The sequence below is a fragment of the Mus caroli genome, chromosome 17 (genome assembly GCF_900094665.2).
Source record: "Mus caroli chromosome 17, CAROLI_EIJ_v1.1, whole genome shotgun sequence".
NCBI lineage: Eukaryota > Metazoa > Chordata > Mammalia > Rodentia > Muridae > Mus > Mus caroli.
In genome coordinates this window covers 23,420,180-23,443,338 of record NC_034586.1, presented here as the reverse complement: position 1 = coordinate 23,443,338, position 23,159 = coordinate 23,420,180, and the positions used below count along the sequence as shown (strand labels likewise).

Here is a 23,159-nt window from a genome sequence, read left to right as displayed (position 1 = left end):
GGCCTCAGGCCTGCGGACATCCATGTGCCAATATCTTCCAGATTGGCCTCAGGCCTGCGGACATCCATGTGCCAATATCTTCCAGATTGGCCTCAAGCCTGCGGACATCCATGTGCCAATATCTTCCAGGTTCCGGAAAGGAGTGTACTAGCACACCTAACACATTTTTTTTTTTCATTTTATTTTTTATTTTTTTGGTTTTCCGAGACAGGGTTTCTCTGTGTAGCCTTGGCTATCCTGGAACTCACTCTGTAGACCAGGCTGGCCTCAAACTCAGAAATGTGCCTGTCTCTGCCTCCCGAGTGCTGGGATTAAAGGCGTGAGCCACCATGCCTGGCTTCATTTTATTTTTTATATGCATTGGTGTTTGCTTGTATGACTGAGGGGAGGGTGTTGGATCCCCTGGAACTGGAGTTACAGTTGGTTGTGAGCTGTCATATGGGTGCCGGGGATTGAACCAAGGTCCTTTGGAAGAGCAGCCAGAATTCCTAACTAGCTGAGCCATTTCTTCAGCCCCACACTTTTTTAAGTTAGAAGCAAGCTGCTATCATGCCCTTATCACATGAGCTAGAGTTTAAAAGCTCATTCTGCTGATGTTGCACATGAAGAGCCCGAGGAAACGGACAGACCTCACTGAGGAGAGATCTGGCTGCCCAAGCACGCGGGCCTGAGCTCTGTCCCTAGCGCCCGTGTGACAGGGAGAGAGGGTGCCAGGCATGGTGGACACCTGGAACCTCAGCTGTGGGGAGCTGAGACAGGAGGATCTCCAGAGTCAGTGAGAGACACTATCTCAAACACATTGAAAGCGGCTGAGGAGAACACCATGCACACATGTGTGCCCCCACACACGTGCACGTGTGTGCCCACACACAGAATGTTGCTGCTGGCTGGGCCTCTGCAGTGTGGGCACCCCTGCCTTCCCTTGGCTCTTACCACACCCGATGCCTGAGGTAGCTTCCTCTTGCTGCGGGCTTGCTATATGGGACGCACTCCTCTCTGGATTTTCAGCTTAGTCCCTGCATTTTATGGAGGATTGTGGCTTCAGCCAAGTGTGTGCACTTTTTGCAACATTACGGTGTGGTGTCCAGTTCTTTTTGTAGTATATGGAATTTATTTATAGGTTTATTACGTATTTGTATATGTGAGTAAATGCCACATGTGTGCAGGTGCTTGTATAGGCCAGAAGAGGGCGCTGGATACCCTGGAGCTAGAGTTATAGGCAGTTGTAAGTGAGCTGTTTAGTGTGAGTGCTGAGATCTGAACTTGGGTCCTCTGAAAGAGCTTGCGCTTTTAACTGCAGAGCCATCTTTCCAGCCCCGGTGTTTGTAGACAGGTTCTCACTTATCCCTGGCAGCCTATAGCATCTTTGGTAGATCAGGCTTGCACTGAACTGGCAGAGGTCCCCCTGCCTCTGCCACATGATGGCTGGGATTAAAGAAGTGCTCTACCACACCCATCTGATTTTGTTGTTTTTATTTTGAGAGACAGAATCTCTATATATAGCCCTGGTTGGGGTTCCACAGGAATCTGTGCCTCTGCCTCCCAAACTTGGGTTTAAAGGCGTGTGCCACTAGGCCCCGTCAAGCATTTGTTTTAACTTGGTCGTTTGGAAACAGAAACGTTAAAAGAAAATACAGTTGGTCTTGGTTTTGGTTTGGTCCTTTTCCTTATGTGTGAGTTTTGCCTGCTGACAGAGCTAGCTTTGCTTTGCTTTAGTTGCCCACTCAGGGTTGCCTGTTGCAACCCGAGCTCCGTCCATAGAGACCTCCACTGAAATCCTACCTTCCCCTGTTCTCTACCAGCCTTTCTTCAGGGCGTGGGTGTGCTTGGGAGAACGTCTTCTGAGCTGAAGAGTGGCTAAGTAGGTAAAAGTCCTCGCCACGGGAGCCTGCCTCGGGTTCCGGCCGGCGCTATGACAGCCTGTAAGCTGTAAGGCCTGTAACCCCTGCCCTGCCCAAGTTGCTTTTGGCATCGATGTTTCACGCAGCAATAGAGACTTAACAAAGACACCAGTCTCCAGACAAACAAGCAACAACAGTGAACTCATCTTCTGTAAGAGCAGCGGGCACGCTGGCCTCAGAGTCACCTCAGAGCCTGCCAGTGTTGTGAGTGGGTGCACCCTTAGTCTGCAGCAGGGCTGCTGTTACTTGTCTGTGTGACCTAAGCGCCTGAGACACTTAGCAGGGCTTTTCTGCTGTCAGTCCCTAAGCCTTCCTTCCCACCAGTGTCCCAGGACGGGTAGGATGAATGTTTCCAATTTGTTCATTTCCGGCAGTTGCCTTAAATGCTAGTGGTTCTTTAGCCAAGGAAGTGACTAATTTCAGTGCAAATAACTACTGCCATTTTACAACTGAAATCATCAGTCAGGTCTCATGCCTTTAACCCTTGCATTCAGGAGGTATAGGTGGGTGAATCTCTGTGAGCTGCCTGGACAGCCTGGTTTATTACACAGCAGAGTCCAGAACAGCCAGAGCTACATAGAGACCTTGTGCAAAAACCCAAAACCAACCAGCCAACCAGAAATAAAATGAAATACGGCTCACCCCGTACGCTCAGCATTTGGAGGGCGAGGCAGGAGGATCTGGAGTTCAAAACTACCCTGGGCTGCCCCAGAACTCCGTATCGAAAACTAAATCCAGAAGGAAAGAAGATGCCGCCTTTTGCTCAGCTATCAGGAATGACTGCGCGCCGTGGCTTTGTGAGCAGTTAGTCAGCAGCTCTGTACAGAGATTAGAGTCTGCTCTCAGGAGCTCTGACTGCGATGGACTAGCTTGTGTTGGAACCCCGTTGAATAGAGGCTGAATTACTGGGATAATGGCTGTCTCCTGTTAGGTGTAGTGAGGTGAGGCCTGCAGAGTCCCCCAGAACAGGCGCATTTGCTTTCCCATCAGCTCCACACTCCAGGGTTCTTGGGCGTTAGGGAGAGTGTGTGGTTCCCAGTGCATGTGGGCAGATCCTAACATAGCCCCTGCCTCCAGAGCTCCCACGGTCAGGACCCTGGACGTGGTCAGGTAATAGAAATCTGCCTTCAAAGTAGTGTGAGCAGCTCCCGGTCAGTGAGGTGACAGAGGCAAGCTGCCTGCAGAGCTCACCACACAGGAAGCAAGTTTAGAGTCACAGAGATCTTGCACGGTGAGCACACACGTTTGTGTGCATGCAAGGGCAGTGGGAGTGTTCTCAGCTATCCCCTTGTGTTCTGAGTCAAGGGCTGGGGTCTAGCCATCCCTCTGGTTGACAGCTTGCTGTCTGCAATACCACAAAGCAAAGAAACCAAAAGTAACTTCACATTCAGTATCTTGACTATTTGGGGGTCGGGGGATCAGTCAACAGTGAGCACTGAGGGGATCAGTCAACAGCACTGAAGGGGGTCAGTCAGCAGTGAGCACTGAGGGGGTCAGTCAGCAGTGAGCACTGAGGGGGTCAGTCAGCAGTGAGCACTGAGGGGGTCAGTCAGCAGNAGGGGGTCAGTCAGCAGTGAGCACTGAGGGGGTCAGTCAGCAGTGAGCACTGAGGGGGTCAGTCAGCAGTGAGCACTGAGGGGGTCAGTCAGCAGTGAGCACTGAGGGGGTCAGTCAGTGGTGAACACTGATTTTGGAGGAGGAAAAAAAGTGAGGTGTGTGAGTTGTGCCTTTGGGTAGCAGATTTCCTGAAGCTGACACGACTGTGGCTCACTTGTGGAGGTATCTTTGATGGTGCCTCCCTTTCCAACTTAGAGATAGCACACTATAGGCTTTGAAGCTGTGATCCTCCATCCTTTGGGAGGCTAGGAACAGCACCATCACATACCTTCAGGGTTCCAGGAAGAAAACCAGAGAGTGCTTGAGGCCGCAGTTTGAAAGCACTGTGGCACGCAGTCCGCAGTCTGTCCGCCAGAGTAAGTCATGGGGTGGACAGATCCGGGAAAGGAGATTCTCTCCAGGTTTGGCGCGGCATCCTGCATACAGCATACTGCATACTGCTTACAGCATGTCAGGCAGAGGGTGTGGGCCGGGGAGGCAGAAGCCGATCTGCAGCTGCTCTGCTGAGGCAGGCGAGTGATGGCTTTCAAAATGAGGGCTCCCTGCCATGATGCAGAAGTCTGACTTTCAGCCCTATAGAAACTCCATAACCATGTGGACGGGAGGGGCTTTTAGAGTTTATTATTGTTAATTTTTATGTATATGTTTTCCCACTTGTACATAAGTGCATCACATTTGTGATATATATGTAAAGGCCAGAGTGGGTGTTGGGTCCCCTTGAAACTGGAGTAATTGATGGCTGTGAACCACTCGGGTACTAGGAATCAGATCTGGGTCCTCTGCAAGAGCAGCCAGTGCTAAGCCATCATCCCTTCAACACCATCCAGCATCTTTATAATGAGGCGGAACAGAAAGTGGTAGTTTCCCAACCTTAGTGTGAATTGCCTAGGTCTATGTACATCAGCATAGGGGGTCTCTCCTGTGAGTGGGTCACCCAAGGTGGAGTCCTTTGGTTTAGGGGTTTGGTTTGGTTTTGATATGTTGTCCTTTTATTTTATTTATTTATTTATTTATTTATTTATTTATTTTTTGGTTTTTTCGAGACAGGGTTTCTCTGTGCAGCCCTGGCTGTAGACCAGGCTGGCCTCGAACTCAGAAATCCGCCTGCCTCTGCCTCCCGAGTGCTGGGATTAAAGGCGTGCGCCCGGCTATTTTGTCCTTTTATAGAGAACCTATAGAAAATGCCGTGTACTGTTGATAGCAGGTGTCGGCCTGAACTTGGAGAGGCAGCAACCCTGTAAGGAGGAGGTGCTCACAGTTGAGGAGCAGGGGCTCCAGAGGCCCCGTGTTCACTTGTCTTTTAACACTACTGCTAATATTATTCCTGGGACCAGCAAGATGGCTTCATGCATAAAGGCCACCAACTCTGACAGCCCATGTTCAATCCCTCTGTTATATGTGGTGGAAGAAGAAACCTGTTCCCAAAAGTCCTCTGACCTCCATGCTGAAATAAGTCTGGCTAACTCTCCAGCCCGCTTTTCCTTTGTTGTTTAACATATTTCATTTAAAGGGAGACCTTGGTGGGCCCTCTGCTGGCCCTCTGCAGGGCTCCTCTCTGGAGCTCTTTCCTGTGTCGGGGCGAGCTGGCCATGCACTGTTGCTGGGTAGCCTCCTGCAGGTACTTGCATTGGAGTTGCCACCCCCAGGGCTTCCGTTTGGGGCCGAGCTTTCTGCCTTCCACAGGGAGCTTCAATACACTGCTCTTTCCGTGTTGCCCGTTTTTGTCATAGAGTAATGTGCTCCTTAGAGAACTGTCTTTTGAATTAAAGAAGGAAGTAGCAGGAAGCTTCGGCCACAGATAAGAGTTTCTTACCAGAAGCCTGAGCGGTTCTCTCCCATTAGTCCACAGTTGGTTGCTTGGCGTTGGCAGTGTGGGCTGTGGCTTTAGGTTGACATCTTGCTGAGGTTTTGGCCTTCACTTTAGGGTCACAAGATAACTGCAGTCGCTCCAGGTTTCAGGTCCCCGCCTGACGTGCAAGAAGTGTAGTGTTTCTTTTTGTACAGTCTCTCTATTGTGGGAAATCTTTCCCACAGTCCCCACGAGACATCCTCCTAGGCGCTATTGACCTCAAATGGCCCCTGCAGCGCCCCTTACCCCATGCTCACTGTGTGCCGTGCTCGAGTGAGCCACATTGAAACTGAACAGAATCCGGGTGCCCTGGCAGTGAGGTTTGTGCCCACATTGAGGTGGCATCTGTGCCTATGACACCTGAGTGCTGAAGCAGGGCTCCTCGTGGTAAGAGGTCTGTGGGGTCCTTCCTGCTAGTGCTTGGCCCAGTGTGCCCTCGGGGGAGGCTGGCCCAGCCTTTCAGACACAGGGTTTGAGCATTTTTTTCATATGGGCACAGAACATCCTCAAGGAAATAGAGACACAGTTTTCCCCCCTTTATAAAGAAGGTTTGTAAGCTAGTTATGGGTGGTGTAGCCTTTGATCCCAGCACTGAGAGGCAGGGGCAAGAGGATCTCTTAGTTCAAGGCCAGCCCAATTAACATAGCAAGTTTCAAGACAGCCAGGATTACATAGAAAGATCCTGCCTCAAACAAACAAACGGAAATAACAGTAATAACAATAAATTTAAAAGGCAGGGTTTTTGTTAACTAGGTAGAAGAGGCACAGAGTACTCCCTGGGGCTTGTGCTTGGCTGCTTTTGCACGATTGAGAACGATTGCGGGCCTGCCTGCCACAAGCTGGAGCAGCAGTGTCCCCAGCCCTGGACACCCCTGCCGCAGAGGTCCAGGGTAAGGAAGGGCAAAGTCTTAACTGGCGTTAAGTGAAGACTCCTGCTGGGTTAGGACTTGACATGAAGATGATTAAACAAGTCTGCACCAGTGCTGACAGGGCTGAAGTTACACATGTCCAAGTCAGGTGTCTGAGCCAGGCGCTGTCAGATACTGAACTGGCGCCTGTCCCGACCTGCTTTTGCAGTCATGTGGGTGGTAAAAATACCCAAGTTCACACTGCTGGCAGCATTTGAGACTGAAGAGTTGAGAGCCATGAAAACACAAAGTGGTTTTAAAAGAGCCACCTAGAGGTCTCACCGTGAGGACCTTCCTCTGTTGGCCTCAGGCCGGCTGCAGCCTCTCTATTTGAACCGTTGTGTGTGGTGTTGGGATCACACTAACGTACAGCGCTGTACCCTCAGTCCTGAAATCCTCTTTTCTGTTTTCCTCTTGTCGGTTTTTGTGGCAGGGCGACCCAGGTTGTCTGAAAGCCCATGATAGTCTCCCTGTCTCAGTCTCCCGTGCTAGCGCTGCAGGCACGAGTCTCTGCCTGGTTTCCTCTAAGAAACTACCAAGTTCCAGTTTTTAAAACGGGTAAATACGGGGTGTTTCTCTGGTTTTATTTGTTTGGTTTTGCTTGCTTGTTTGAGACAGGATCTCACTGTGTAGCCTTGTCTGGCTGGCCTCAGGCTCACGGAGGTCTGCCGGCCTCAGCCGTCAAGTGCTGGTAAACGGCCTGAGCCACGTGCCTGCCGTATCCTGCTCTGAACTGGAGAACTGGATTTCTGTCAAGTAGATAATACTGTGTCAGCTTAGAGTGAAGTGGAGGAGGAACCAGAAGCTGCTGTGGGCATTGTCAGTCACAGATTAAATTAAAGGGGGGACTGGGCTGCCTGGTGACAGCATTCTTTGAACTGTACTGCTGAGTTGCTTTGTTTGTTTGGTTTTGGGGGGGGTGTTTGTTTTGGGGGGTGTTGTTTGTTTGGTTTTAGTTTTTGAGTCAGGGTTCTTTGCATAGCACTTGCTATCCTGAAACTCACTCTGTAGACCAGGCTGGCCTCGAATTCAGAAATCCATCTGCCTCTGCCTTCCAAATGCTGGGATCAAAACTGTGCCACCACTGCCCAGTGAGGTGAAAGATGCTGTTACATGATTTCCAACCTCTTCTGAGAGAGCAAGTCATTTATGCTGCTCCATGCATAAATCGCTGTGTTTGCGGTAGGAGGTGGCTCAGGCTAAATGTGCTCCTCCACCATGCATGAGGCCCTGAGTCCCATTTCCTCCACAAACAATCCCGAGAATCCAGCCTATGATCCCAGCGTTTGGAGGTAGAGGCAGGAGGGTTGGAGTTCAAGGTTATCTCAGCTATACAGAGAATTAAAGCCCAGCCTGGGCTACATGAGTCCTTGACTAATTTTGCCATGTCAAAATTGTAAGTTGCGAGGCTGGGTGACTAAGTTGGGCTTGCAGAGTGCCATGTTCTCAGCTCCCGCATGGCAGCACGCAAGTCTGAGGACTGTAACTCCAGACCCAGGGGGTCTAAAGCTTTTTCTGACTCTGTGTGCTTGAGGCGTGCAGACGGTGCAAAGACACCCAGGCACATATTCCTGTATATAAATATGCAGTAAATAAGTCTTTTTAAAAAGTCACACGTGAGCCGGGCGTGGTGGCGCACGCCTTTAATCCCAGCACTCGGGAGGCGGAGGCAGGTGGATTTCTGAGTTCGAGGACAGCCTGGTCTACAAAGTGAGTTCCAGGACAGCCAGGACTACATGCTCCTTTCTATTAGTAAATATTTGACTTCTTGGAGAACAGTGAACATTAGCAAGATGGTAGCTACTGGAGCGAGCACACAGCACAGGTAAGTGATGGCTTGCCTGGCTCTCTCATCACCCCTGCGCTCTGCCTGGGCCTTGCCAATGGAGGCCTACAGCAGAAACACAAGTCCAGGGCTGCTGGGGATCAGAACACAGAGCCGCTGGCTTCCTAGCTGGGCTGGCCAAGAGCACAGCTTCATTCAGGGCACCCCTGACTAGCTCGAGACGTAGCTGACTTCCTGAGGATGAAAGAGAACAGTTTGCGTAAGAGAAGGTAGGACAGTTGCATTCCCAGTACCAAAGCCATTGTAGGTGAGTGGATGTAAAGTGTTTGACTTGAATTCCTGGTCAGTAACACAGAACACAGTAATTTCAAAATGCAAGTCACCCAGGACTCTAGTTGAGGCATGTAGTTTTCTCTACACCACTTAGTGTTCCTGCCCTGCTCAGATACACAGATAAAAGACATGTGTGTGCACCCACACACTCATTTTTAAACTGACTTACTGGCTCTGTGGCTGGGCTCTTCTAAGCCTCCGGTGGTTAATGCACCCTTCCCTTCCCTCCTAGTTCAGCACCTCCGAATCTGTCCTCGGCTTAGTTGCCAGGTTATCTTACGTGAAGCCCATTGGTCTTGCTTCCCTTTCTGCCTACAGTTTGGGTGATCTCCCCTGTGGCTCTGAGTCTGTCTGGTCTCTCTCCCCCAAGTATCTAGTTTCTCTTCCTTTCTCCTAGCCTGCGGGAACCTGGAAGTCCCGCCTCTTTCTTTCCGCCCAGCCATTGGCCGCTGGCATCTTTATTGCTAGATCAAGAACCATTTAGGGGTGAGGACCTTCAGCATCAGAAAACACAGATTCCCGATGAAAGAAAGCATCAAAACCGCCCTCCACATCTAGTCCTTTTGGTTTGTTGGTTTGTTTTGGTTTGCCGAGACAGGGTTTCTCTGTGTAGCCTTGGCTGTCCTGGAACTCACTCTGTAGACCAGGCTGGCCTCAAACTCAGAAATCCACCTGCCTCTGCCTCCCGAGTTCTGGAGTTAAAGGTGTGCAGGACCACCACCAGGTTGGAATCTAGCCTTTTACATCAGTTTCTTGGACTCTTGCTTAAGAATTTTAGCCCAGAAAGCTGGCTCAGCACACGCCCTTCCAGAAGGCCTGAGCTTGGTTCCCAGCACCCATGTTGTGTGGCTCTGACTTTGTGATGTTCCTGTCCTCTTCCTGCATCCCTGGCTGCACACACACACACCATGTACACATAAATTAACATTTTTAAAGTAAACAAGTAGCTTTAGAGAGGGTGGAGAAGTTTGGGAACCAAAGTAACCTAGTGTAGCAGGGATGGAAAGAACACTGAGCTCTGGTGGCTGCTGCTTTTTTTTTTTTTTTAAAGATTTATTTATTATTATATGTAAGTACACTGTAGCTGTCTTCAGATGCACCAGAAGAGGGCATCAGGTCTCATTATGGATGGTTGTGAGCCACCATGTGGTTGCTGGGATTTGAACTCAGGACCTTTGGAAGAGCAGTTGGTGTTCTTAACCACTGAACCATCTCTCCAGCCCCCTGATGGCTGATCTTGATGTGGGAAACCCAATGACCTGGAATGGACTGAAACATTCATCACCACGACCCCCAAAGCACAGGAGCAATCAGAAGGGCCTTGGGTGGGAAGAATGTATATTAAGAATGTATTGTTTTTTTTTTTAAGCCAGGTGGTGATGGTGCACACCTTTAATCCCAGCACTTGGGAGGCAGAGGCAGGCGGATTTCTGGGTTCGGCCACACAGAGAAACCCTGTCTCGGGGGGGGGGGGTGTGTAAACAGCCACGAACAAATACACTCCTCATCCCTCTGTGACGTCTGTCACAAAAGACCTGAGTGGTGACGATTCCATTGGCTTACTGTTTGCCAGGGCTTGCGGCTTCTGAGGCAGCCAAAGCCATGTCTGAGGACTAGCTGTCGTGGCCTGCACGTGGCCTGCTCCTCGGCCCTCACCATAGTTACTGCCTCTGCCTAGACGTACTGCCTGAAGAGATAAACGAATGAACACAAGGTTTTTGCTGTAGCTTTATTGGCCCTCACGCGTCACCTTGTTGTGTGGCAAGCTTTCCAGTAGTAAGAGCACCATGAAAGGACTCTCCTCCAGCATGTCTTGCTGTGATCGATCCAGGTGTGACACACAGGAAATCCAGGTGTGCGGGAGTTCACAGACCTGAGTCCTCCCGAGCTGCATACTCACCATGTTTGTTGTGTTTTGTGTGTTGTGGGAGGTGCCGTGATGCCCAGGAGAGGGTGTTAGACCTGCTGGAGTTGCAGACAGTTGCGAGTCACCTGACATGGGTGCCGTGCTCCAGATGCACTTCTGGAAAAGCAGAAGTGCTCCTAGCCGCTGAGCCACATCTCCTGCAGCCTCACCCTTATTTACAAGACTACAGAAGACTTGTGAGTGATGTGGTGGCCTGTGTTTATTCTTCTTTATTCCTCTTTTAGGCTGGAGTGAAAGGGACACTGGGAAGACTAGTTGGAATTTTTGAGGTGAGTCTGCTGACACCTTTTTCTGAAAGTCATAATAACCATGTTTCCCTGTCCTTGGAAGTGGCCTCAGCTCTGTGTGTGCATGTCTAGAGACCTGAGAACAACTGGATATGTCATTCCTTAGGAGCTATCTACTTTGGATTTTGAGAAAGGGCCTCTCACTGGCCTGGAGCTCATTAGATAGTTTAGTTTGAGTCCCAGCAATCCCCCTGCCTCCACCTCCCTAGTGGTTTGCAGGCTTACCTTCTGTTCTCAGCTTGTTTTCCCGTGGGTCTGGAGCTGACCCGGGCCCCAAGCATGGACAGTGAAGTGCTTCCCTCCTGCTGCTCATTCCTCCTGCTCTTCCAAGTGAGACAAGAGGAGCAGGGCAGGCTGGCTGAAGTGGGAGCAGTGAGACGCTGGTCTGTTGGCAGAGAGGATGCAGGCCTCACTCAGCTCATTAGCCTTGCGCACCCACAGTCTATGCCTGCCCTTTTCCCCAAATCCCAGCTTCCATCCCTGTATGGCTGTACTTAGGGAAGATGGAAGGAAGGAAGAGAGGGTAAAGCTTGGGCCTGAAGAGTGGACTTGGGCTGGACAGATAGATGGTCAGCCATTGAGAGTGCTTGGCGTGGTGGCATGCACCTTTAATCCCATTGCAGAGGCAGGAGGATCTCCCTGAGTTCAAGGGCGGCCTGGTCCACATAGCAATTTCCAGGACAGCCAGGGCTCCTGTCCTGGGGGTTGGGACGCATTTGCTGTTTTCCATAGGACCCGAGTTCAGTCCTCAGCACTCATGTCTGCTGGCACACACCTACCTCTAACTCCTGCTCCAGAAGGTTGAACACCTTCTCCTAGTCTTCATGTTTTAAAAAACTCACGTTTTAAAAAAGGAAATCCATCCAAAGTGTGCTGTTTTTCTGGTGGAGCTCTCTTTGAACAGAACAACAAAAGCAGAGGGCCTCGTATGCCCGGCTGTCTGAACAGTGGACAGCAGTGCTTCTCTAAGCGTCTCGGCCCACTAAGGAGCGCCATTCTCTGTGCTCTCTGTGTCCTCCAGAACCAGGAGAGGAAGCACAGGACCTACGTATATGTGCTCATCGTCACGGAGGTGCTGGAAGACTGGGAGGACTCGGTGAACATCGGTGAGTCAGCACCAGGCTTGGGAAACTGAAGACAGGAGCATTTCAGGTGTCTACAGCATAGGGGCGACTGGTGGGAACGTGTCCCCAAAAAATTAGAAATGTCTCTAAAATAATATAAAATGTCCTCCTCAAAAGAGCTCTCCTGCTACAACCTCCTGAGCAGATGCAGACCTCAGACCCCTGCATGCTGGGCCACTCTGGCCACTGGACCAACATTGAGAGCAGGATGCAGGCTCCTGTCTTACAGCTCCCATGCACACTGCTGGGCTAGGCAGGGCAGAGGCAGGGGCTGGCTTAGATTGTGCGGGCTCTGGATTCTGTCTTCAGCACCACAAAAAATTTTCAGCTGGGCAGTGGTGTTGTATGCCTTTAATCCCAGCACTTGGGAGGCAGAGGCAAGTGGATTTCTGAGTTCGAGGCCAGCATAGTCTACAGAATGAGTTCCAGGACATCCAGGGATACACAGAGAAACTCTGTCTCGAAAAACAAGCAAACAAACAAACAAATAAATAAAATCAAAACTTATGTCAGATGTGCAGGGTTTGAGAAGGAAACCAAGGTGGGTGTGCTTTATTTCCATGTGCATTGCTGGTTTGCCTGCATTTGTGTCTGAGTGAGAGTGTCAGGCCCCCTGGACCTGGGTTACAGACAGTCGTGAGCTGCCATACGAATGCTGGGAATTGAGTTCAGGTCATCTGGAAAGGCTGCCAGTGCTCTCAACCTCTGAGCCATCTCTCCAGCCCCACACAGTTTTTAAGGCGGCCTTGCTTGTTAGTCCGACAAGCCTTTTCCTCGCTTGTCAGTATTATTCAGTGCTAACTCCATCTGAAGCACAGGAAAGAGCCTGCGACCTCCTCTCATATGTATGTAACCCAGGAAAGGGGGGGAGGTGTGCACTCCTGACCTTCCTGCCAAGCCTCGAAATGCTGAAGGTCCAGCCTGCACCATCCACACAGCTCCCCTGCACTATGCCTGTGAAAACTTGGGTCTTCCATGTAAATCACCAGTGAGCAAAGGTGCGTTCGTCTTTTGAAGTGTTAGCCACCTTCATGCTGTGTGCTGGGAAGTGGTTAGAGAGACGGAGTGTGCCCTCAGAGCTTCCTTGGAGCCTGAGGTGGACAGTGTCTGAGGAAACGAGACAGTAGGCACTGAGGGGAAGTTAGGCCAGGGAGTGCTCATCTCTGGGCTGCTGCTATGAAGCCATCCTGGGCTCTCTTCTCAGTGCTGGGACACAGTGAGGCAGCAAAGGCCCACGCTTCCTGGGCTATCCTCGTGCGCCGCATGCTCTCCTGGAGTTAAACACAATGAGGATTAAGGGTCTTTTCTTAGGGGCTGAGAATTTAGCCTGGTGCTAGAACATTTGCCCACCAAACATAAGTTGCAACCTGTCTATAATGGACATTTGTGTGGAGATATGGTGTGAATTAAAGCATGCTGTTGTTTCTAATTACTGAGATTGCACGCTATTAATGCCCATGACAGGAAATGGTTACATGCCAGCAATGTACCCTAATATACGGCCTGGGACCTAGCTATTAGGTCAGGGTCCCCCCCCCAATATGGATGCTGTGCTTGTGTGTGTGTCTGTGTACCACAGACATGCTCAGTGCCCACAGAACTAGAAGAGATGCCTTGGAACCAGAGTTAGGAGAGTTGTGGGCCACCATGTAGGCTGGTAGCTGAGCCCAGTTATAATATAGAAATGGGACTGGAGAGATGGCTCAGAGATTAAGAGCACTGACTGCTCTTCCAGAGGGCCTGAGTTCAAATCCCAGCAACCACATGGTGGCTCACAACCACCTGAAATGAGATCTGATGCCCTCTTCTGGTGTGTCTGAAGACAGATACAGTATACTCATCATATAGATTAAATAAATAAAATCTTTTTAAAAAGAAAGAAAGCCGGGTGTGGTGGCGCACTCCTTTAATCCCAGCACTCAGGAGGCAGAGACAGGCGGATTTCTGAGTTCCAGGACAGCCAGGGCTATACAGAGAAACCCTGTCTCAAAAAACCAAGGGGGGGAGGGGAGGGGAGGGGAGAGGGGGAGGGGAGAGGGAGAAGCAAGCAGGTTCTCATTAGGCACCAGGTGCCAGTTATTTTTTTTTTGTTGTTGTTGTTTTTTTTTTTTTCGAGACAGGGTTTCTCTGAGCCCTGGCTGTCCTGGAACTCACTTTGTAGACCAGGCTGGCTACTCGGAAATCCGCCTGCCTCTGCCTCCCGAGTGCTGGGATTAAAGGCGTGCGCCACCACGCCCGGCTCAGGTGCCAGTTATTATTGAGTTTTCTGTAATGAGTCTTCAGAACAGATTAGGAAGTAAGTCCCTTACTTCCCTCACTGTTGGGAGCAGGGTGGAGCCAGACCTCCTGCTTGCTTCAGATCTGTGCACAGCCACTGACCTCAGGCCAGCCCTGCTGCTGTAGCTTGCAGCTATCCTGTTCATTGTCTACAGAGCCTGAGAGAGTGTTTATACAAGCAAAGCAAGCTGGTTGTGGTCAAACACACCTTTAGTACTAGTGCTCTGGAGGCAGAGGCAGGGGGGGCTCAGTGAGTTCAGGCAAGTCTGGTCTATACATAGCACATTCCAGACAGCCAGGGCATATAAACTATGTCTCAAAAATAAAACATTCATTTTAATACAAGTAGACTCAAAATGGTAATTTGTTAAGTTGCATGGTGTTTTGTTTTTGGATTTTCTTTTCTCTGAATTAGCACGTGTGTTGGTTGTGCGCAATGTGCATGTGGGTGTACCCACTCACGGTTTGCACATGGACCCAGAGAGCGAGCGGCTTAGGAGGAATGAGCTCTCTGGAGTTTTACATGGCTTCAGAGCTTGAGCTCAGCTGGCCAGGTTTGCACAGCAAACACTGTAACCTCTGAGGCGCCTCACCAGCCTTCTTTCTGTGGCGGGTTCATCACTTATACAGTTGTTAACTGAAGGGAGTAAGATAGCAGGTTACAAGTCAGCCATCACCATGGTCAAAGGATGAGGATGGTGACCCCTCCTTGGAGATGCAGCTGCCTGCGGAGTGCCTGCTGGGACAGCTGGCTCCTGCAGTGGGCTCTGTAGTCATGGGGGATGCTGGCTTTACTTTTGTAAGGAAGGGAAAGTACTGAGAGTCGTGGGTTTGGGACAGATGGAGGTAGGCTCTCATGGGTTTCCTGTGTAGTAACCAAGGATAGCCTTCAGTTCCTGCTCCTCCGGAGTCGTGGCGTCCAAGACACCACCGTGAAGTCTGCCTCCCACTCAGAGCTGTGCTCACTGCTCCAGCCTGTGCTCAACTCTTCCCTCTTCCTCCACAGGAAGGAAGAGAGAGTGGTTTAAAATAGAAGACGCCATAAAGGTGCTGCAGTGTCACAAGCCCGTGCAGGCGTCATACTTTGAGACGTTGAGACAAGGCTACCCCGCCAACAACGGCACCCCTGTGGTGCCCACCACCTACTCCAGCTCCGTGTCAGGCATCAGATGACTGCAGACTTCTGTAAGAGCCGGAGAGTGGAAAGCAGACTGAAGCATGGCTCTCCTCACCACCCCTCACCTCACGGCCTTCTCTGTCACCCAGGCATGGCAGGCAGTGGAGAGGGGACACTGAGGTGCTGCTGTGGGCTGTGGCGGGAGGCGGGTGGGTGTGGCACGGTGGGAACTCTTTTCTCTTCCTGAGGGTGGGGCTGGGTTAACTCACAAGCACTTTCCTGCATGCCCGATCCTCCCCGATCGCTCACCCTGCCCTGAGAGGGCACCTCCCTCTCCTTCTTGGGTTCCGAAGCGCTCCCATTTGTCTCGTCCCGGCCTGGCCAGATATTTCCTCTGATTTTTTTGTTTTTGTTTTGGGTTTTTTTTTTTTTTTTTTTTTTTTTTTTAAAAGACACCCATGTGAGATGAAACTTTCTAAAAATCTGTGCTGTGCTGTTGAGTCCCTTAGGTTGACCATGCTCCCTCGGGACGCACCTGTCTACACATTACACACTATTGTGGGATACGTAAATAAGCAGCTTAGAACGAGGGTCTTAACTGTTCGGGTTCTCAACGTTTTGGGTTGTTTTTTTTTTTTTTTTTTTTTTTTTCCTTTTTTTTCCCAGATATTTCTGGTTTGAAGCCCCTCCCTCTTCACATTTGTTTAATGCTAGTAACTTGGCGGGCTTCCCTGTCCTCTGTTCCCAGCCATGCCGAGCCTGGCCACCTTGCTCTCACTCCTGGGACCCTGGCCTTCTGTCTCTAGGCTATTCCTGTGCCAAGGAAAACAGAAGGGAACCTGTTTTCTTTCTGTTACGAAGCCTGGAAAACAGCGAGAGAAACTGAATTCTGTCTGATAGGCTCACAGTAGGCTTTAAACTGTCACCCTCAATGTCACAGAAACTGGGCCGTCAGGCACTGTGTCTGTCCTGCTGGCTGGGGATTCTTTCTGTAATGCTATTTATTGCTGACATAGCTTCTCTTACCCTTATATGCCTTCCACCACGCTGACCTGGCTGTGGCCCCACGCTCTGCAGCCATTCTGGATAGTCCTGTCCCCACGCTGAGAGGCCCCACGAAGTCCTGAGAATACATGGGGAGCAGTGTGAGCATGTATGTGCCAAGGGGGGACCAAGAGCTCGCTCAAAAGGGACATTAGCTTTCTGTCTGCCCGGTGTGAGAGGTCATCTGGGAGAGGGACCCACCGGTGACCCTCTGGCTCCGGTTGGTATTTTATAGAGGTTTTGTGCCGAACTCCCCAGCCAGTTGTGGTGGTTAGTTGGGAAGTAAAGGGTCCTGGGAGGGGCCTTGAGCAAGGAGGTCAAGAGGGGAGCTAGGCCTGGCTTAGCGTGGGCACTCGGGACTCTTTGTGGCATTGCCTATGTTGAAACGTAGCCAAGATGTGAAATGAAAATAGTACTTCTCTTTATTTAAAAACTAATAAATACTCAAACTTTGAAAAACTTTTGCTCCTTGTTCCACGTCAGGAATGTGTGTGGTGACGCGCACCGTCAGTATTCAACGCTTTGTGGTATCAACCGGTAGACTTTTTAAGTTCTGCATGTATCTAATTTGCATTTTTACCCCAGCGTTAAAACACAGATATCCTCTCAGTGTGTTGGGGAGGGGTGTCTCGGGACAGGAGTGGCCTCCCGAGGTGGCGGCCCACTGGGTAGAGACCTCACCATGTGATTTGAGTTCAGGGACAGGCTTATTGTGGGTCCCGCTGTGGATAAATGCTCTGTTTCTTGTTGCCTGGCTCAGAGCATCCTGAAGTCCCGTGCACATGCAGAGGAAACTTCATCTCAGACCACGGTCTTCTGGGTCAGCTCTCCCTCAGCCATGCAGCCTAATGGTACTGTGGCGGGAAACTGCCCTGGGAAGGAAGCTGCCAGCTGCCTTCTCGGGCCTCTGTAGGTGTGCCTGACTGGGCCCAAGTTAAGGCCAGTTTTGATTGTTGTCACTAAGTCAGTCAAGTGAAGTGCACCAAGTCCCCTTCAGTGGCCTTGGTGACCTGTTAGAGCAGTTAGCAACAGAGATTGGGCCACCAGGTTCAGCTAACAGAAGCCAGCTTTGAACAGTTCCAGAGTCCATCGTCCTCGCCAGCGTCGGTTTTCCTGCGCTCTGAGGAATGGGGCTGGGGTTTTTCCTCCCTGGCACGGCCAAAATGCTGGCGGCTGTTGCTGGCATAGCTAGAGTCCTTTTGTGATAGATTGGTCAGAGCCACAGCCTTGAACGCAGTGAAGAAAGTAGAAAGAACAAGAAAGTAAAAAGAACAAACTCGCCGGAATCTAGACTCTGTCTGTCATGGACATTGAGTCCCTCCGATTTTCCCATGCTTCTCAGGGCCTGATGGGAACTGGTGCCCCTGCTTGGTCTCCAGCTCACAGTACATTTGCATATCCTAGATCTAGTCACTGCAGAAATACCCATTAGAGTTCACCGTACCCTGGGAAGAAAAAGAGAGCGTAGAGGGTTTTTTAAAATTTAAAAACTGTATACTTTTTTTGTGATTATAGACATTGGAGAAGTTACAGTGAGGTCATGTGATCTTTCTGAAACAGGAGTTAATTCTGTGCACGTGTGGTTTGAGAACAAGCAAGAAGCAGGGCATAGTTTAATCCTAGAGTAAAAATCTCAACACTTGGAAGGCTGAGGCAGGAGAATTGCTGCCATTTAAGGGTAACCTGGACTCCATAGTTTTTAAGAGAGGGAGGCGGACCAATAAAGAATATGATCGGCCATGTTAGACTTTCTGTAGTAGTGTCCCAAAAACTGCAGCCACTGGGACACGCGACCTGAGCCCTGGTCTTCTCAGCACAAACACAGAGCAGAACAGCGAATCAACGGCCCTGTCAGTGCCGCATGGAGAAGCTCCCTGTGTTGCCCACCTTGCCCAAGTCCTCAGCTGGATGAGACCTGTGGGAGTGTCATTAGCCAAGAGACTGCCGGAATCCTAGGATTGGCTCCCATCCTGGGCCTTGTGCCCCAGAGCACATGCAGACAAGACAGAGAGGCCTGCTGGTGGTCTTGCTTCCTACAGGGGGCAGGGTGAGTCACTTCCCCTGGGAGTGAGTAGGTCAGTAGTTTGTAAGTGTCACTGTGTGGCGAGGTTTCTTAGTGAGAGGCAGAGATAACTGTGTGTGGATTAGGAGCTGGGACTCTGGGCTCGCTGCTAAGGAGAAGCCAGCTCACAGGATCCTGCCCGCTTCTCCCCGGAGGCTGGTTCTGCAGCTCAGAGATGGGCTTGCCCCTTGTGCATCCCTGTGTGTGTGTAGTATGCTGTCCTTCACTCGTGCCCACTTGTATTCTGTGTTGGTCCACACCTTTGCTAGAGTCCCATCTTCATTTTAAAAACACCTCAGCCCAAGCAACATCCGCCTCTTGGGTCACAGAAAGGCCTGAAGAAGCACCGTGGTGTGGTTTGGTTTGGTTTGAGATATGATCTCACTGTGTAACCCTGCTGGTTCTGGAACTCACTATGTAGACCAGATTGGTCTTGAACTCACAGAGTACTTGCCTCTGCCTCCAGGGTGCTGGGGTGAGGAGAAAGGCCTGTGCCACCACACTGAGCCAGGCAGTGTGAGTTTTGTTGTAGTTGGCTGATTTCACGATTTTTAGAGTATACTCTGAGCATATCTTAGTTGAGATAAGATTTAGAATCAATGGGGAAGAAAACCTAAAGAAATACTTTTTTTTTTTTTTCCTTTTAAGAAAAAGGGGAGTTAGCTCTAGTTAACAATATTTTCTGTCTAAGATTCAGAAAAACAGTCCTCTTCTTGACAAGGGGGGCAGGCAGAGCCGTGCAGCCCATCAGTGCTTGGGGAACAGGGAAGCCACTTGGCTCTTTCGAAAGGCACTTGCACCCGCTCTCCTGGGTGGGGCCTGTTTCTTCCGGCTCTGGTTGCCTTTTAGTGAGCACCCTATCATTTGGAGTGTCCACGAGCGGACCCCGTGTCCAGGAAGCTGATTTCCATGTCACTTTATGGCATTGGGACAGAGGTGTTCTCAGAGGCATTGCCACCTGAGGGTGTTCTGTGCTGTGGGTCCTAGGCCCCCTTCCCCACTGTCCACAGCTCTGTGTGGCCGAGGCTTTGCATGAGCCCACAAGCTTCTTGCCCGACTCGGGATGCGGGAGCTTGATCGGGGACCCAAGGGAGGGATGCCTCTTCCCCACAGTGCAGGCTGGTGCGTCCACCTGGCCCCTTTTCATTTGTGGTATTTGGGCCACACCTGAGTGAAGTCCAGTAGTCCTGTGGGTTTGGCTATATGACATGAAGCTTAAGAGTCACTCCTGTCCCTAAAGCTCCCTATACAATGGTTCGGGGCGTGTTACCGAGCCTTAGAATTTGGCATATGCCCTAAGGACAAGAGCCCAGTGAGGAGACTGTCCTCTCTCAGGCCAGAGGGCCTCCACTGGGGAGGAGGAAGTCCTGGGGAGGGGCTCGCTAGAAGGGTGACGTCATCATCGCCTTCCCCTTCCCTGGTGGCCAGCTGTTTGCTCAATCCAGGTTTTTCGTCACTTACAAAGAACCAGTTGTGAGCCCTGACTCTTATCTCACTTCTTACTAGACAATGCTGGAAAGGACCTTTATTCTGTTTATTGCAGTTTTTCTGTCCTGGAACTTGCTCTGTAGATCAACCAGGCTGGCCTCACTTGCGATTCACCTGCCTCTGACTCCTAAGCACTGGGAATTAAAGACATGAGTGCACCACCTTGCCTGGCTTTAAAGAAGTCTTTCTAACCTCATAGGGAAAAGAATGAGGTGCCTCAGTCTGGTGGTTGGTTGGGCCTTCAAACTCCTGGCTGTGGGGTAAAGTGGCTCCTCTTAGGCCACTAAGGAGAGACATCTCATGCTGGTAGCTCCTCGCCTGCCTGCAGTTGAAGAGATCGGACTTTCTCAGTGGACGATGGAGGCTATTTTGGAGATACAGGCCAAGCTTGGGAAAACCTTGCAGTGCAGATGGAACAAGGAGGCCTTTCTCAGAGAGCAAAAGGGAGGGGAGAACGGACTCGAGGCCCACAGCCGACAGCTGACAGGCTATGGTGTTCTGTGCAGTGTGGCACTGCAAGCGACAGAAGTAATTGGTTTGGTTTGTTGTAAACTAAACAGCCCATGGAATGGTTCTGTGAGCGTTGGCTCTGGCTTTTATGGCCGGAACACTTACAGCTGGTCATAATCAAAGGAAAGGTTGGTGTTTAAAAGTAAAATTGTAGCACAGATGGCTACCATCGCTGAGGCCGGCTGGGCAGGAGCATCTTGAGCCTGGTTGCCTAGCTCGGAGGTCTTGCCTTCATCCCATGTGGGTATGGGGTCTGAGGGCCCTAGTTCTGCTCCCCTCTGTAGCAGAAAGGTTACAGTGGCTGGGGCTCACCTCATGGGGGCAAAGTAGCCTCCATGTTTATCTTTCCTGCCCCTTTAGATTTTTTAGCTAAAGCTAAATGGTCAAGTTTAGTCTTGAGACGGAGACTCAGGCCAGGTACCTGGGGGCTTCACATGGGACACAGAGATAACTGATAGGCCACACAGTCACCGAAGGAGACACATAAGTAATGCCAAGTGAGCTGGGAGTGGCCCCTGGAGGGAAGGAAGGGTTGTTGTGGCCCTTAACGCTCCTGCCCCCTGGCTAGGAGAGAAACAGCCTTGCCTTGTCGCCTGTCACTTCTTGGAAAGTCCAGCGTTTCCTCTCACCGGCTCTCACCGCCAGCCCAGCCTGGCCCCTTTCCCGGTGTCCTCAGAGCCCTGCTGGGGAGGCCTTGGCAGTCCTCTCTGGCTCTGCAAGAAATGGAATCTATCCTGAGAAAGCAGAAGGAAGCTGAGTTTTCCCCTTTGCCTTCCATGCAGTATCCTCGGTTCTTCCACACCTTGTCCCTGGGCTGGGCTGGGTGTTGGGGGCAGAGGAGTATTCTGCACGTGGCACGTGCCATCACTCAGCCCCACAAGTAGGAGTCTGGCAGAGCACTTCTCAACAGCCCCCTCTGCAGAAGCTAATGCTCACCCTTGTGAGTGATGCCCTTGCTCCGTGCTCCCCACCCTCCTCCTGCCAAGCTGGCTCCAGCCAGGCGTGGTGGCACACACCTTTAATCCCAGCACTTGGGAGGCAGGCGGATTTCTGAGTTCGAAGCCAGTCTGGTCTATAGAGTGAGTTCCAGGACAGCCAGAGCTACACAGAGAAACCCTGTCTCAAAAAACAAACAAACAAAAAACCAAAAAGAATTCCCAGGGCTTGCTGGCCAGCCCTCTAGCTCCATCAGTGAGCTCAAGGTTTAGAGAGAGGCTTTCTCTCTCAAACAATAAACCAGGAAAACCATAAAAAGGGGTCATGCCGGACATGGTGGCACACGCCTTTAATCCTAGCACTCGGGAGGCAGGCGGATTTCTGAGTTCAAGGCCAGCCTGGTCTACAAAGTGAGTTCCAGGACAGCCAGGGCTACACAGAGAAACCCTGTCTTGAAAAACCAAAAAAAAAAAAAAGGGGGAGGGGGTCGTGCATGGGAGGGAGAAAGGGAAGAGAGAATGATATAATCTCAAAAATAAAATGAAAAACAGATGGGTCGTGAGGGAGAACCCAGTGCTGACAATGGGAGCACAAGGGATCTGAACTTGGGAGCAGGGCATCTGATGTGACAGGCAGCTATCCCATGGTGGAGTCTGCCAGTACTATTCAGGGACTACCCTCCTGCCATGAGGCAGTGGTAGCTCCGCCAGCGAGGTGACCTGAGCTGACTTTTATCATCACCCAGATGATGTCAGCATCCGTTGGGCTGCACTTCACTTCTGCACAAGGTCCTCCGCAGAAGGTCTTCTGTCCTGGAAGCCTCTCTTCCACTCACCGGGTCAGGAAACCAGACCCAATTGTGTTAAGGGATGGGTGGGTTATCTGGTCACAGCAGGCTGTTTATTACGGCTTTTATTCCCATCCACCCCATAGCCCCTCTCCCTAGTCGACATAGCCTCACAGATATGGCTTCTACAGGCTTAGTCTTCAAGAGCAGCTGCCTCATGACCCCCTGCTTCAGGAGTGCACCAGTGCATGAATGCAGAATTCTCCAGCATGGGTTTTTTGGGGTTTTTTTGGGGGGTGTGTGTGTGTCTATAAACAGACCTCATTATACTGTTTTTCATTAAACTAAAACTGTTCTTCAAGCTCGGTATGGTGGTCTGTCCTATAAACCTGAAGTCAGAATGGCCTACAGAGTGAAGCCCACATCTCAATGGCAAACAGGGAAGCCACCTTTTTCCATACTGGGGCCAGGGAGCCAGAGCTTACTGAATGCTGCCCCACCCTCAACACGGCCAAGCTGTGCTGAGCCTTGTCCCGGCTGGGTATGACTGGCCTGTCCTTAGCACAGGGTGAGGGCGGTCTGCCCCATGCATGTCGGTGCCTTCATCAGACAGGAGACTAAACAGGCCCTAACTGCCCCAGCGCCTGTGGTACCTGTTCCAGTTCCCTGAATGGCAAAGTGAGAGACTTTCATGGGACCATCTTTGACCTCAAGAACCCAGCAAAGGGGGTGGGGGTGGGGGTGACAGGGAGGGCAAGCACAGTGGGATCAGAAGATGGATGGGTCATGTGACTCAGTGGATAAAGGCAGGTGGATGGCTGTTCATGTCTGAATGACTGGCAGTTGCTCCCAAGAACTAAAGACAAGGTGGACGCTGAAAGGTCCATAAAGCCGCTCTCTGACACCTACACTGTGACACACATGAGAGCGTAGCCCCTCCCTCCAGGGTGACAATAAACAAACAAATAATTTAAGAACAACTCAGGAAGTCCCTGGGAAGAAGAGAACAGGCCCCGAAAGACGTGTGTCAAATACTGATTTGTTTTGTTTCTTTTGGTTTTTTGAGACAGGGTTTCTCTGTGTAGCCCTGGGAACTCACTTTGTAGACCAGGCTGGGGATCCTGAATCTCACAGAGCCATCGCCTCCCGGTGACAGGATCCTATGTACAAGGAACAGCCTTGAACTCATAATCTTTTTTTTTTTTT

General features: G+C 50.8%; 1 protein-coding gene across 1 annotated transcript in view; it reads left to right on the top strand.

Moving 5' to 3' along the window:
* The window catches only part of Nudt3 (nudix hydrolase 3), a 46,904-nt gene extending 30,275 nt beyond the window's left edge, over positions 1-16,629 (top strand). Inside the window, exons 3-5 of the mRNA XM_021186548.2 lie at positions 10,546-10,590; positions 11,630-11,714; positions 15,016-16,629. Of these exons, the coding sequence (XP_021042207.1) occupies positions 10,546-10,590; positions 11,630-11,714; positions 15,016-15,182 (297 nt within the window). The 3' untranslated portion in view covers positions 15,183-16,629. The remainder of the gene's footprint in view (positions 1-10,545; positions 10,591-11,629; positions 11,715-15,015) is intronic.
* Positions 16,630-23,159: the final 6,530 nt, after the last annotated feature.